The sequence below is a fragment of the Mastigoproctus giganteus genome, chromosome 6 (assembly GCF_048544385.1).
Source record: "Mastigoproctus giganteus isolate SK-2022 chromosome 6, ASM4854438v1, whole genome shotgun sequence".
Lineage (NCBI taxonomy): Eukaryota > Metazoa > Arthropoda > Arachnida > Uropygi > Thelyphonidae > Mastigoproctus > Mastigoproctus giganteus.
In genome coordinates, this window is record NC_143580.1 from 172,966,214 (window position 1) to 172,983,091 (window position 16,878).

General features: G+C 38.0%; 1 protein-coding gene across 2 annotated transcripts in view; it reads left to right on the plus strand.

The window, feature by feature from the left end:
* LOC150084753 (uncharacterized) overlaps positions 1 to 16,878 on the plus strand; it is a 328,924-nt gene that overhangs the window by 303,241 nt on the left and 8,805 nt on the right. For both annotated transcript variants that reach the window (XM_090375493.1, XM_090375494.1), the window contains exon 17: positions 8,379 to 8,488. In XM_090375493.1, the coding sequence (XP_090231619.1) occupies positions 8,379 to 8,488 (110 nt within the window). Of the gene's footprint in view, positions 1 to 8,378; positions 8,489 to 16,878 lie in introns of those variants that run through there.

Consider the following 16,878-nt stretch of genomic DNA (forward strand, 5'->3'; position numbering starts at 1 on the left):
AAGGGTTATTGCTTTCGTAAAGGCGACTACGATGGACTGAGACAGTATTTAAATTCTATACAGTGGGACCAACTGATGATGTTACCAACAGCAAATGCAAAATGGGAAGCATTCAAAGAACTTATCTTGGAAGCTACTAGGCTTTACATACCAACTAAGAAATATTGTTCAGGGTTTAGGCCTAAATGGATGTCAGATGAACTAATGAGGCACATGGCAGAGAAGAAATATGCATGGGATACATACAAATTAACACATGACACAGAAGCCTATGATAGATACAAGTTGATCTGTAACCAAGTTACCAAGGAGGTTAGGCAGGCGAAGGCAGATTACGAGAAATCTTTGGCAAGGGATACAAAGAAAAACAGCAAAGAGTTTTTTACTTATGTAAACTCTAGAAGGAATGGGAAGAATCAGATTGGTCCACTTGATATCGATGGGTCAACTGTTGATGATACTGCTCAGGTAGCTAACAAACTAAATGAATATTTTGCATCGACATTCACACATGAGGAGTTATTTCGCGAGGGGATAGCCAGAGGTGTATTCAACTCTAGCAGTAAGCTAGAGAATCTTGTAATAACTGAAAGTAAAGTGGAGGAGAAATTGTTGAAGATAAACACAAGAAAGGCACCCGGGGTGGATGGGATCTATCCAGTTATATTAAAGGAGGCAGCAGAGGAAGTAAGCAAACCCTTAGCCATTATTATGAGAGCTTCCTTGGACTCAGGGGAGGTACCCACAGACTGGAGATGTGCAAATGTAACCCCAATTCACAAAGGAGGATCAAAGGCTGACACAAGTGATTATAGACCTGTGAGTTTAACTTCTGTTCCAGGAAAATTAATGGAGGCACTGGTTAAAGAAGCACTGCAGGATCATTTTGACAAGACTTCAGTTATAGTTCGGACACAGCATGGTTTTGTTAAGGGGAAGTCTTGCCTGACCAATTTGATTGGATACTATGATGCAGTCACAAAGGAACTGGATGCAGGGAATAACTTTGATATTATATACTTAGATCTTAGAAAGGCTGGTACTACACTGACAGTGGTAGAGAATGAAAGGGACCTGGTTGTGGTTGTGCAGGCAGATATGAAGTTCACCGAGCAGTGCAGGCGGGCTGCAAGAGTAGCTCATGGTGTGTTGTCAATGATATATAGGAATTTTTCTAGCAGGGATAAGGAGGTGATTATTCCCTTGTATAAGGCAATGGTCAGGCTACACCTAAGGTACTGTATACAGATCTCGAGTCCTCATTTCAAGAAGGATGTAGAGCTGCTGGAACGAGTACAGAGAAGGGCAACAAAATTAGTGAATGGAACAAAGGGGTGCTCTTACGAAGAAAGGCTTAAATTTTGCAAATTACAGTGTCTGGAGACTAGGCACCAGCGAGGTGATCTGATAGAGGTGTATAAAGCCTTGAATGGTTTGAGCATGCTCAATGCTGATGGGATTCTTCCTCTCGCTCAGAATAATCACCTGAGAGGGCATAAATTCAAATTGAGGAAAGACAGATGTAGGATAGATGTGCGGAAATTTGCCTTTAGCCAGTGGGTGGTTGGTTGGTGGAACAGACTTCCATCCCTTGTTGTGGAAGTTGATAGCCTAAATAAGTTTAAGGCTCAGCTGGACAGGTATCTTGAACAAACAGAGGGGTGAAGTGGAAGTGGGTTTTTTTTTTTTTTTTTTTTGGCTGATGCTGCATAAGCTTGCTTTCTTGCATCAAATGCCTCTGCTATAGCTACATTGCAGGTTTCAAGTGTATGCATCAGCAAGAAACAGCATATTACGATGGCTGGATTCTGTTCATCATCAAGTTATCCGTGTTGCTACTGGAGCTTATAAAATATCTCCTGTCCCGAGTTTATATGTAGAAGCAGATGAACCGCCTCTGTCTTTGTGATGAAAGCAGTTGTCTCTAAAATATACTTTTAAACAGAAATCCCTGCCAGACAACCCTACGTGGACATCCATTTTTGAGCTGCTGTTGGAAACTCTCCGCAACACCTGCCCCATTGCCAACCATCCCTTTGGTATCCAGTTCCAAGAGCTGCTCAGAGAGCTTAACATCACAGTAGACAATGTTGCTGAGTCACCAAGGCAACGACTTCAACTCTGGCATGCTCCCCTTCCATCTGATTTCTCCATTAAAAATTGGAGTAAGTCCGCTATGCCATCTTTCCTACCAACAACCCTTACTGCTCACTGAGCCAAATGCTCCGATTTCTTGCCTGTCTTCGCTGATGGCTCAAAGTCAGAGTATTTTTCGGAATTGCTGCTGCTGTCTTTCCGGATAGTACTATATCTGGGAAGATTCCCCGGGAATACAGCATATGTACAGCTGAGTTGTATGCTATAGAGTTAGCTTTGGATCATATTGAAACTCAACTATCAAAGGTGCATGGTGTATGCTGACTCATTAAGTATACTACAGGCTTTATTGAGGCTTGGGCACAATTCTCACCCATTCCTGACCCAGATCCAGTAGATGTTACATTCTCTTTTTGAGCATTCCTTTGACATCTTTTTGTGCTGGATCCCAAGCCACATTGGGATCAAGGGTAATGAATTGGCTGACACTGCAGCCCCACAACAACAGCAGCCTGTTAGTCCTTTATACAGACTACAGGCAGCCAATGCACTCTACATTACTCTCCCACTGGCAACAATCTTGGCATGAGCAGGTCACAAACAAGGACTAATAGATTAACAGTAGCCACTGGCAGAGGTGAAAGTGATTCTTGCACTGCTTCTATTGGAATGAGCAGCAGCCTGGAAAACAAGATGCAGGGTATTTCAGAGACTGCTGGGAGTCATTGCGGTACAAGTAAACACATGGTTTGTGTAAGGGTAGCTAAGAATAGGTGCATGTATACTTGCATATACACCAATGCTAGGAGTTTGGTAAATAAATTTGATGAATTTGAGGTATTTCTCAAAACATCAAAGGCAGATATTGTTGGGATATCAGAGACACAGTGTCACGCAGATATAAGGAATGCAGAACTGGAATTTGGGGAGTATAATGTGTACAGGAAGGATAGACAGGAATGGAAGGGGGGAGGGGTCATGTTATTAATTAAGAAACACAAAATCCAAGGAAGTGAAGTTCTGTGAAGTTCATGCTTGTTCTGTGTCTTAAGCATTTATGACTTCTGTTGTGGAAAGTTTAATAAAATTATTTCATAGTTTGCCAGTTTTCTCTATCCATGCTGCCTGCCCAGTTTATACAAGCTATATAGTATTTTAGATTGTTGTAGTCCTCTTTCCTGAAATTAAAACCCTTGAATCACAATCAGGCAGTTTATCACTCGTTGATCACTCCCTACTAAGGATTCATGCTGTCAGTCCTGTAACACTGTCTGGATCACAGGTGACTATCAGGTCTAGATGTTTTTGCTCCTAATACTTGCCTAACATGCCAGTGTAAACTGCAATCATCTAGCTGATTTAAAAATTTTAATCCCATAATTAATTTCCTTTTTTCTTATTTTGTTATGTGCTCCCCCCCAACTCTTACTTCCTTTGTGTACTACTACATCACACTATGCAAACTTATTGCTGCAATATGTTCTGAATCTGGGAATGCCCTTGTTACACAATGGCTACTTTTGACCAGTAACATAACCTACCTTATCCCTTCTTTCCTGGCTATCTTTCCTTTATTACATAATCAAACTCATACTGTTTATAGGTTACACAGTTCTTCTTAGTCCAATTTTCGTTGACATGAATTATCCCAACCAGGATTACAAACTCACTCATTCTATTGACAAAGCTCCTGACATTGCTTTAGGCATGTTCAAACAAATATTCTTATATTGTTTATAACTTTAAACATTGCTTAAAAGTTATTTAAGTTTGCTGCCCTACCATTAGCTTCCTTAATATTATTATTCATGGCACATTTTCCAATATTAGAAGACTTGCTTTTGAGCTTTTTACCAGAATTTTTGTGATGTGTGAAAGTGTTACTTTGACTAATATGATCATAAAAATATTCATCTCCTGTTCTAGCTAAAGTATTACTCCTCTTCAGTCTCTCTCTCCCCCACTTTGTAAGAGCTTGCTTTAAGGTCTCCACAGTGACATCTGCAAATACCCCTACTCTGTTCAAATTTGTTCCATATCTCTACGAAATAGACTACTTATACTTGCTGGGGTGGGCCATGCTAATGATTATCTACCCACCATTACTTTACGCATTGGAAGTCTGTGCTTCAGCCACACAAAAGACTAAAAAGCCTCTCGTTGCATCTGAATATTAGCTACTGAAATGGACCAATTGGAAATCCAAACTGGCACCACAAGCTAGAACAACAGCATTAACAAATGTAGTGGGGGTTTTCCCCCATCTCTCCAAGCTTATTGATTTCCAGAAGTTGGTCATCACAGTGAAAATGGTTGTAGGACTTATCTCTGAGCCATCTATATGGGATACTTTCTGCTGGAGAATCCCCATCTCTGCCTTGCGGACTACTCCAAGAGTGGCCGCCTGGTATTCAAGACTTTTCCTGACAGATCCTTTCCTCCATTTTCAGATGCTCTCCCTGGTCTACAAACCTCATTCTGATCTTCATAAATTCACATGTGATAAAAGATATAGAAAGCAAGTGCTTTTCATGCAAAGACATCAGTTGGACTAATCTTTTTTGTTTGTTTATTTTCTTTGTGTCTTGACATTGTTAACCCTAGGCCTGTGTGCCGTGACAGGTCAGTTGCAACGTTCAGTTCTCTTTTTCTTAGGTTTCAATAAAGATTCTCTCTTGCTAATAAAAGATTTGTGAAGTCCTCAAGTCTTGAGTTAATTATGAGGGGTTCAAAAAAAAAAAAAAAAAAAAAATTTGTATTCACCCATAAATAGTTGTTGATAGAAGGATAAAATTGTTTTTGCTCGATACCTTGAATATTTTTAGCTACCAAAAATTTTGGTTTCAATCTGAATATTCATTTTTTCTTTGCAGGGCTGAATGAAGTGAAGTGCTACAATGGATCAAGTGGAATACAGATCAGTGATGCAGTTCCTCTTTCTGCAAAGAAAAACACCTAAAACAATCCACGAAGAAATGGTTGCTGTTTATGGAAAAGACAGCCCAGGTTACAGTGTTGTTGCACAATGGTATAAACAGTTCAAATGTGGAAGACCCTTATTTCGTGATGAAGAAATCCCAGGACATCCAGGAACTGCTGTAGCAGAAATGTTGCAAAAATTGAGGCATTAATCCTGGAAGATCACTGTACTAGTATCTAAGGATTAGCTGCAGAATTCTAAATTAGGGGTCTGTGATGAATGTCATCCATCAACAGTTGCATATGAGTAAAGTGGCTGATAGATGGGTTCCCAGACTTCTGACCTCTTACCTAAAGAAGGAAAGGACATAATGTGCACATGAAATGTTACCAATGTGCCAGGAAAAGCAAGAAGAGTTCTTTTCATGGCTATTCACCATGGATGAAACTTGGATCCTTCACTGTGATCCTGAAACTAAACAGTTGAAGCATGCAGAATCATAAAAAGGCAACATGCAACCATGTGCTGACAAGGCGATGCTGTCAGGTTTTTGCGATCATCATGGTGTAATACTGGTAAGTTACCTTCAAAGGGGCCGTACTGGGACAGCAAAGTATTATCTCATAATGCTTCATGCTGCTATGAACGAAAAAAGATCAGAGCTGTCAAAAGGTGTTCCTGCACCGTGAGAATGCCCATGTGCATTCCTCACATGCTGCAGTGAGGGGTGCCCACAAATGTGGGTTTCAAATATTGCGACATCCTGCTTATTTCCTGCCCCCCAAACCTTGCACCCTCAGATTTCTTCCTGCCCTGAAGTCCATCCTTTGTGGAAAATACTTTGCTGATGATGATGAAGTGATTTCTGCTGCCGAGTCATGGTTCGAGAACTTTAAAAACCTTGCCTGCAGAAGTGTATTGTGAGGTGGCAAAAATGTGTCATTTTGTGTGGTGACTATGTTGAAAAAGTGTGATATATGGTGTTTGTTTCAACCTTCTGCACAACTACTTCTGGGTGAATACTAATTTTTTTTAGCCCCTTCCCCTCGTAAATGTTCTGCTTATAGTCCAGCATATCCATCGTAAGGCTTTCAGCATACAGTCTTTCTATCGTGGATACAAATACATAATGGTCTTGCTTGCACCATTGTTTTCAGCATACCATTATACTTGTTTAGCAGGTCATCGGTTCATATTGGTAATATCATCAATTTTAGCTCCTGTCTCCAGCTCATGTCTTTCGTCCTTATTACAAAAAAAAAAAAGTTACCTGATTTTATTAAAATAGAATCCCTTCCCGAATCTTTTGAACCAGAGGAGTATGTACTTTACCATTCTGTGTGAATGCTGGAACAATTGAGTGTCACCCTGCAAATTACTAAACACATGAACCCCTATGAGTCCTCAGCTTTATCTTTCTAGGTATCTGATTTCTTTGGTGACTCAGATTCATGCATTAATAAATTAAGTTTTAATTTGAGATCAGTACACTCTGTATATTGGATTCATGGGAATGAACCATCAGTTGGACAGGATTGTCTACAAGGGTGACTTCAGAATACATGTCAAAGCTTACATAAGCAGTGCTCTCATGACTCGTGGGGAATTGCCTGCAGCCATTCCCATCCGAATTATGTAGCCCTCTCTTGTAGCATCATTCCAGCTCAATCTTGTATTAACTATTATGAAAGTAAAAATTTAAAAAATATATCAAATATATTCAACAGAGCACCGATTGTTACCTTTAAAATGATCTACTTAAAAATTAAATGGAAATTACAAAAGTATATTTAAATATATATATGAAAACTTTTTGTTTAAAACATGTTTATTCCTCAAATGGTTATTCCCAAACATGGTTATTTCTCAAATTGGGTTGATGTAAGAAGTGGGTTTTCTCACTATTAGGACCATTGTTGTTTTTGATTTTCATAAATGACATCGATGAAGGGATGGAGGGTGTGATGTCTAAATTTGCAGATGATGTAAAGATTGGTAGAATAGATAATGAGTGCCGCCAAGCAGAGCTTCTTCAGAATGACCCAGATAGACTTCAGAGATGGTCAGAAATATGCAGCTGTGCTTTAATCCTGCAAAGTGTAAGGTATTGCGCCTGTGGAACAGTAACCCCAAAGTAACTTATGCACTTGGCAGAGTTGAACTAAAGCAGGTAGTGGAGGAAAGGGACTTGGGTATTACAATATGGTCAGATATTGTTGTTGTTGTGGGGGTTTTATGGCGCATAAGCTACTTTGGTTATAATGCGCCTATTCGTTTATATTAAAGGAAAAGAGCGGTCAGATATGAAGTTCCCCGAGCATTGTAGACTGGTTGCAAGGAGGGCCATGGTGTCCTATCGATGATTTATCGAACAATCGCTAGTAGAGATAAGGACATCATAATCCCATTATATAAGGCTATTGTTAGACCACACTTGTAATACTGCTCCAGTATGGAGACTGCATCTAAAGAAAAACACTGTTCTTCTTGAAAGGGTCCAAAGATGGGTAACTCGCCTGGCAAGATCAGCAAAAGGGCATCCATATGAAGAAAGGTTTCGAATATGTGGGTTGCAGAGCTTAGAAACTAGGCATCTTAGAGGAAACTTGATTGAGGTGTTTAGGGCTCTGAAGGCATAAGCAAAATGAACAAGGAAGAAATTTTCACGGTTATAAATAATTCTAGAACTAGGGGCCATAATTTCAAGTTACGGGGGGGAGTTGTTTAGACCGGATTGCAGGAAGTTTTATTTTAGCCAGCAAGTTATAAATTACTGGAATAAGTTACCTGCATGGGTGGTATAAAGGCTGACAGTCTGGGGAAATTCAAAGGTCGCTGGAAAAGAGAGGAGGGAAATGCATAGGTTGTCCATTTCCTTTTCTGTTATTAATTTTTATTATTATTATTTTTTTAATTTTCTTCTTATTATTATTAATTTGTTTTTATTCTTATTTTATTTCATTTATTTTTTGTTATTTTATTTTATTATTATTTTTTTTATTATTATTATTTTATTTTATTTTTTTGGCTGGTGCAGCATAAGCCATAGGCTTCCTTGCACCATGTGGCCATTACTAATACTAATGTTTAAATAATGTAGCAGTCTAGATCTGCAACAGACTATTTACTACCTGTTCACCTTAGGGCATGCATTAAGAGTAAATAGGAAGCATATACACATTCTCTTTCTTTAAAAGAAAAGAGCATTTCAACATGACTCCCTTGTTATCAAAAAAATCTAATCAAAACAGAAAGCTATTCAAAGCTATTTAGAAAAATCTTTGTTGTTAAAATGCATAATGTTTATTTATTCATTAAACCAGATAAACAGATTCAAATATGCCATATTATAATTTTTTAGAGCAAGCTATCTTGGTCTTTAGAAGAAATAAGAAATCTGGTAGTTCAAAAACAAGTTTTTTGTAGAAAAGGATATCGAAGAAAAAATTTGCAAAGATCAGGACCGCAGCGGTAATTAAGTAATTTTTTTTATTATATAACATGTACATTTAATCCTAAGAAACCTTGCTCCCGTTTGATAATATTATTTTCATTTTCCAAAGCCACCCTTACTCAGTTTGTATGATTGTCGGTAATGTGAATGAATGAAATTAATAAAATGAATAAGATCCTCACCTCTTTTCACAATGAGAATTAGTTTCAGATTGCTGTGTGATTTCATTTCTTTGCTTAAACCAGAATCTCTTTTATGATAGCCCAAACACAAAAGGTATTAGAACCTGTAGTGCTTAATACTATGTATGGATTGATTGTTGAGAATACAGAAGATATTTTGAGACTGCTGACCAGGCTAGCCAGGTGGGTAAAGTGCCTGCCTTGACAACCCAAAGATCGCGGGTTCGAATCCCGCCTCTGGCTTGGATATTACAATGATTCCGTACTATCCAGTGAATCTCACTGCCATAATACACGAGGGAAGCAGGAAAAAACTGGTTCCTTCGTGTATTGCTCACATCATACGATAAAAAAAAAAAAATTTTTTTTTAAATTTAGGACTTTAGACTTGAATTGTTGTAGATTATAATTTTCAGAAAATGAAGAAAAGCTGTTCCAAAGAAGAAGAAGAACAGAAGTAGAAGGGACAAATTAAGTAAGAAGAAAGATTAATTTTGTGAGTTTGAAGGAATTACTAATAACCTCTCACAGATTGTTCATATACCTACCAGACAATCCTAACCAACACTCTTGATTTTTTTCTCACAAAGAACTCTTCCAAGTACATCATTAAGGTGAGTGGCGCTCCAGGCACCTGAGATCACAATTTGTTGATGGTCTCTTCTCTAGCAGAGCCTTACTCTTATGGCCATTCTCAACCCCATGTTCTTTGGCATTACCAGAGTATCCAGTTTTCCTCTATGACTGCTCATTGCAGATGATGGTAGATGGCTCTTTGTCTTTTAACTTCTCCTCTAATGTAAGTGTTCCCCAAGGTTCAGTTCTTTTTCCAACTCTTTACCTCTTGTATATTAATCACCATCTTCCATTGACTGGAAATGCTATCCATAATTTTGCTGATGATAGTATATTGCATTCCACCATTAAGTTTGAGAAAACCTTTCTCTGCACAAACAGCTTCAACTTTTCTCGAATGTCCACTACCAATTCCTTAAATACTGATCTCTGGGTAATTCTCCAATGGAGCAAAGATAATTTAGTTAATTTCATCCTTATAAAACTCAGTCCTGTCTTCTGCTTATCTTTGATGATACTCAGATTTCTAGACAAGATCACATATCTCTATTAGGGATTACCCTGACTGCTAATCTCTTTTGGACATCATCGTCATCATCAGCCATTTTCAATCCACTGCAGGATGAAGGCCTCTCCAGCAACTTTCCAGTTCCTTCTGTTTTGTGTAATGGCCATCCATTTACTACCCACAAACTCATGAATTTCATCTGTCCATCTCCATCGTTGTTTTCCAGGTTTTCTTCTAGCTCCTCTTGGGTACCATTCTGTTATTTTCTTAGTCAATCTGTCATCATGTCTTCGAGCTATGTGTCCTGCCCAAGACCATTTTAGTTCTTTAATTTTGATAAGAATGTCCTTTACTTGAGTTTGCTGCCTAATCCATGTGTTTCTCTTTTTATCTAACAATCTGATTCTCAATATAATTCATTCCATTCTTTGCTGTGTAGTTTTCAGCTTCTCTTCCATTCTTTTGGTGAGTGCCCAAGTTTCACTTCCATAAGTCATGGTGGGGAGTATACATTGGTTCATTATTTTATGTTTCAGACAAATTAGGTTATTGCTCTTCAGTATGTGACTATATTTCCTGAATGCTATCCATTCAAAATTTATTCTTCTCTTGACTTTCAGCCATTTATCATTCTTACAGCTAATGACTTGTCCCAGATAAGTATGACTCCACCTTTTCAATTACTGCTCCTTCAATCATTATATCTCTTTCTGTGGCATACTTGTTAATCATTACTTTTGTTTTAGCCATATTCACCTTTAATCCAAAATCCTTACTAACTGTGCATAACTGGTTAAGATTTTCCTATAATTCTTTGGGATTGTGGCTTATAACCACAATGTCATCTGCAAATCATAAATGGTTTAGGTACTCTCCATTCACATTGACGCCTTTCTGCCAGTCTAATCTTCTGAAAGCTTCCTCAAGGGCAGCAGTAAAAAACTTTGGAGATATTGTGTCTCCTTGTCAAACTCCTTTCTCAATTTTAAATTTACTACTGTGTTTGTCTAGTCTAATAAAGGTCTAGTATAGTCACTCTCTTGGACAAGCACATCACAAATATTGCTTCCTTTGCATCTAGGAGCTGGGTTTTCTCTTTCGCCCTTGGTGTAACTTTGCTTCTAAGCAGCTATTCACTCTGCACAAATCTCATATCTGCCCTACTATGGAATATCTTTCCCACATCTGGGAGTGTCCCCATAACCTCTCTCAGGCTTCTAGATTCCATTCAGAAAAGGACATTTTTTAAGTTAATTAATGACTCATCTCTTATAAATTCCCTCCACTCTCTATCTTGGAGACATTCTGTTTCAGCTGCATACCTTTTGTATTGATACTTCAATATGCACTGTTCTTCTGAATTGGCTTCTATAATTCCTCCTCTCTCTTCCCAGTCCTAACACATGCGGCAATCAATCAGCATCCTTTTACTGTTCAACTTCAAACTCACAGAACCAACTTTTCTTCTACCTCATTTATTCCTTCAACTTCCATTTTCTGGAACCTATAGTATTTACCACCCTTCACATGTATTCCCTTAAAATTAAAATCTACAGAAATTTAAGTCTAATTTCAACAAGTATTTTCTTTCATCTTCTCAACCTTCAACCCATGCATAGCACTAAATACTATAGGTTCTAATACCTTTCATGTTTTAAATTTTCTTTAAAAAAAATAAATTTTAAGAAATAAAAAAAAAGAAAAAAAAAGATGATGATGATAATGAATAGTTGAATCACATGATTAGACTAGTTTTGGAAAAACCTTGTTACCAAAAGAGTATCTTACTCTTCTGGTGACTAGTTATTCATTAATAACTAGTATATGTTTTTTTAGTTTTTAGGAAATTTATGTACTTTAATATACCTTTACAACTAGTGTTACTACACTAGTAACACTCTTTTTAAAGTGTTAATAGCAGTAACTAGTAACACTCTAAAAAATGTGCCTGGACACATAATGTCCAGGCACATTTTTTCAAAAAGATTCCCCACCCATTCCCCAGGACAATGGATTTTGGCTATCCACTGAAAAAACATTAGGTATCCATTTCTGCAGATAATGAAACTAGGTGATGAAATAATTCCCATAATACCCAGCACCTCACTTTCTGTGAATTGTTCTAGAGAGCAAATTAAACTTCTTAGAGCATATAAAATCTTAAAACTTAAAATCTTAAAATTCTTGTTTTAAGAATGTCTGCAACGATGTGGCTAATAAATAGAGATAATAAGAGTGCTGATGAATATGCATGCTTTCACCTATGCCAGGCTTTAATACAACCTCTTGCAGTAGCGTACTGTCTTTACTGTCATTAACAACACTGCCAACCTTTGTATCATCTGCCCAGCACCAAACCATGGGGGACTCTACTAATAACATTAGTCCATGTAGAGCAGGGCAGTGTCCATTTATTACCACTCTCTGCCATCTCCCACTCAACCATCCCTTTATCTATTGCAGCCACTTGCCCTTAATGCCATACTGCTCCAGTTTGTAAAGCAATCTTCCATGTGCAACAGTATCAAAATATTTCCTAAAATCCAAGTATATGATATCAAAATTATTTTTTGCATCCAGTTCCTTTGTGATCACATCGTAGTATCCAATCAAATTGGTCAGATAAGACTTGCCCTTAACAGACCCATGCTGTGTCTGAACTATTACTGCAGTCTTGTCTAGGTGATCCTGCATCATTTCTTTAACCAGTGTCCCCATTATTTTCCCCGGAACATAAGTTAAACTAACAGGTCTATAATTATTTCTATCAACTTTTGAACCCCCCTTTTTGATTAGGGATACATTTCCACATCTCCAGTTCATGGGGTTCTCCCCTGAATCTAAGGATTCTCTCTTAATTATTTCTAAGGGTTTCCTGATGTCCCTTGCTACCTCCTTCAATATAACTGGGTAGATTCGATCCACTTCAGGTGCCTTTTTATGTTTAACTTCAAAAATTTCTCCTCCACTATGCTGTCTGTTATTTCAAAATCATTTAGCTCCCTGTTACAGTTTAATAAACTTCTGTCCTTCTCTTCCTTGCAGAATTCCTCATGTGTGAATGCAGATGCCAAATACTCATTCAGTTTGTCAGCTATCTGAGCAGGATCATCAGCAGACGAACCATCAGCATCGAGTGGACCAATCTGATTCATCCCTTTCCTTCTAGAGTTTAAGAATAAGTAAAGAAGTCTTTGTTGTTTTTCTTTGCATCCTCTGCCAAGGATTTCTCGTAATCAGCCTTCACTTGCCTAACCTCCTTTGTGACTTGATTACAGACTAGCTTATATCTATCATAGGTTTCTGTGTCATCTGATAATTTATATGCATCCCGTACATTTTTCTTCTCTGCCACAAAGAAAGAGGAAAGAGTTGAATAGAAAATAATCAGGATATAGATAAGACTTAGTGTATTAACATCACAGCACACTACTATTGTATAACATATGGAAATTAAGTTTATATTAATGTATTAAAGAATATAAGAAGTAGGAAAATTAAAGAAAATAGAGTAAAGCAAATTCAGCAGCTGCAACACATTTACTAACTAACATTGCTTGAATAGAACACTGTTAAACTAAATTAAGAATAGATATGCAGAAAGGCCAAGCCAAGTACACTGAAAGGACAGGATTTGTGGGATACCTGGTTCCTGGGCAATGTGACACTGTCACCCCTCTCATTAACAACGTACCCACTGCTTGGCAGGTGCACTGCATTTACTTAGATGGTAATTCAATGTCAGTACGGATAAATATTGTGAGTTAACTGACTTTGAAAGAGGGTTGATAGTGGGTGCCCGATGCATGGATCACTCTGTCGCGGAAGTGGTATAGAAATTGCGCTATCCCTGTTGACAGTATCAAGAGTGTATCGGGAATATGGCATTTCCAGAATAACATCTCGTCATGAACAATGCTGTGGGTAGTGTTGGATGAACACAGCCAACATCTGTCTCGCATTGTTTCAGCCAACTGGAAAGCGACAGTGGCACAAAATCACTGCCAACTTCAACATGGGAGGTGCCAGAAAACATCTCCACCAAGATCATCAGGCGATCATTAGCTGCAATAGGTTATAGAAGCCACCGACCCGCCAGAATCCCATTGCCAACACCATAACACAGGACTCTATACCTCAACTGAGCGAAAGAACATTGGCACTGGACCTTGGATGATTGAAGACGGGTCTCCTGGTCCAAACGAGTCCTGTTTCCAGTTATTTCGAGTGGACGGGACAGTGTGTATCTGGCAAAAACCACACCCATCGTGTCAACAAGGAACTGTTCAGACAGGTGGACGGTCAATAATGATTTGGGGCATGTTCAACTGGCACATGTTGGGACCTCTGGTACATCTAGACACATCTCTGAATGGTCCAGGTTTCATGTCTATCCTTATAGACCATCTGCATCCCTTCATGGTCATTGTGCATCCATAGGGCAATGGACTCTTCCAGCAGGACAGTGCATCTCCCCACAGAGCCGTGGTGACTAGAATGTGGTTCAAAGAGCATTCCACAGATTTTACCACCATGGAATGGCCTCCCTGTTCACTGGACATGAACCCTGTGGAGCATCTTTGGGACGTTGTGGAAAAGTCTGTTCAAGCTTTGGATCCTCCACCCGGGAATGCGACGGAATTATGGACAGCGGTGCAGTAAGCATGAATGGAAATACCTGTGGAACGCTTTCGTGAACTAGTGGACTCCATGCCATGCCATGTGACTGCCCTTATCTGGGCGAGAGGTGGCCTGTCTGTTGCTAGGTAGGTATCCCATGATTTCTGTCCACTTAGTGTAAGATACAATTAAAAAGAAAAGCAATACTTAACTGTTGTAAACAAAGGAGATGGGAAAACAAATTAAGAATAAAGGAATGCATTCCTAAATTAATTTAGAAATTATAGGCATTCAGTTACTAATCTAGTGGCACCCATGGCCAAATTGCATATCACTGTATACCAAACTAGGCACCTACCACAATATCATAATGGTGTGAAACAAACAGAAATCAGAATAGACCTGCTATTTGGTTCCCCATCTCATGTGACGACCACAAGGCCTGCGATGATTGTGGAGTCACTGTATTTCAAACGTTAAACAAATCAACACCACTGACGACTAATCAGTGAGCAAATGTAATAGACTTGCATAATGGTATCCCTTATGCCGAAGTTAATATATAGCTTTTCCTGTGGATTGTTACAAGAAAGCCTGTGTCGGTATGTATCTATATTACTCCTGTCTCTCCCCAACTGATAGATGGGGGAACATGGGCAATATAGATACATATTTATATGATAATATGGGTGAAAGTATTGTTTGCATACATCTCAAAAGTTCTTGTTGCTGCAGTAGCTAATGTAATAATGCCGAAGTCAATGTATAGCTTTTCCTGTGGATTGTTAAGGCTCTGTTGTACTGTATCACTTACAGTACAAGAAAGCCTGTGTCGGTATATATCTATATTACTCTTGTCTCTCCCCAACTGATAGATGGGGGAACATGGGTAATATAAATACATATTTATATGATAATATGGGTGAAAGTATTGTTGCACACATCTCAAAAGTTCTTGTTGCTGCAGTAACCAGTATTGGCATGATGTGACAAGGGTGGCAGCATTTCAGTTGAATGGGTAGATGGATACATTCTTAAATAATTTCAGCATAAAAAAAACTACAAGAATCCTTGGTCTTAACTATATTTGCAGTAATTCCAATAAAATGAACAAATTTGAACTCCAAATTAGGACAGCTAACATTGACATATTAACAGAAATGTGGTGTCACCAAGAAATAGGAGATACAGAATTTCACTATGGTATGTTTAATGTGCTTAGGAAAGAAAGGGAAAATACAAGGGGTGGTAGGGTCATGCTTTTTATCAAAAGCAGCGTGAGTGTGACAGAAGTTTTCCCAGATTCAAAAGTTACACATGCTAGTGTTGAATCTGTGTGGTGTGTTAGTTGAAACAGGGGTATAATGAGAGTGAATAATCTGCAGACAATAAAATTATCACAATGACAAGAGCCTCTACATATAGCTGGAATTGATGAGCAAGGGTGAATGTCATATGTTTGATTTCAGTTTACCTCTTGATTGGAGCAAGCAAGAAGGAAACTTGGCATGGAAACAAAATTTTTTAAAGCAGCTATATGATTTCTGCCTCTGCAGTCTGGATACTAAAAGGAAATTTATTTATTTTATTGTTTTTTTTTTTTTTTTTGTTATTACATCCAATCCCCGGCTTACATAATACTCGACTTATGGAAATTTGACTTTATGTAAGTTTTTTCCAGCTGGTGCAAACTTAAAGAAATCATGGAAACTTACTTTGCATCCCGTAGGAATAAATGGAGATATTGTGAAAATATCGTAATGTGAACCCAATAATAACACACAGTTTTTTTTTTTTTGGTAATTCGTTCTTGGAAGTTGAAATTTTCACTATATAACTAAGCTGTTTATCTCTCTAAAAGGTCATTTTTATAATGGAAATTGCACTACACTTTCATCGTTATCATATGTTCCATTATAAGAATCAATTTTGAATGCCTTTGTGATATTTTTCTAAAACACATTTCTGGAGGTCACTACCGTAAAACAATAAAAACAATTTGCACATTACGGTTTATTTGGCTTTTCTGTTTGTGCAATCTATTATAAACAGGTAGTAAACTCGATCTTATTGCATTTGCAATAATACCAATAACTGGAATTCTGTGGATTTTTACGTTATGGTATTATGGTGAAATGAGTTCCCCTTCACTGAAATCTTCAATCATATAAAAAACTTAAATAAATTTTCAGAATCTTCTCTTCATTCCTATTTACTTATTACAATGGTGAAGGAAAAGGGACCAACGGAAAGTGCAAGTGCTGGCAGTGCTAGGAAACGAAACAAAATTGATTTTGAAATGAAGATGATTAATTAAGAAGTACGAACAAGGACAAAGTTTGTCATCTGTTGCATGGAATTAGGTCTCGCTGCTTCAACAGTGAATACTATTTTAAGAGACAGTGCACGTATAAAAGAACATGTTAAAGGATCAACAGTGATCACAAAACAGTGTTCAGGTGCTATATTGAAGATGGAAAAGCTATTAATAATATGGATGCAAAATCAGATTCAGAAGCAA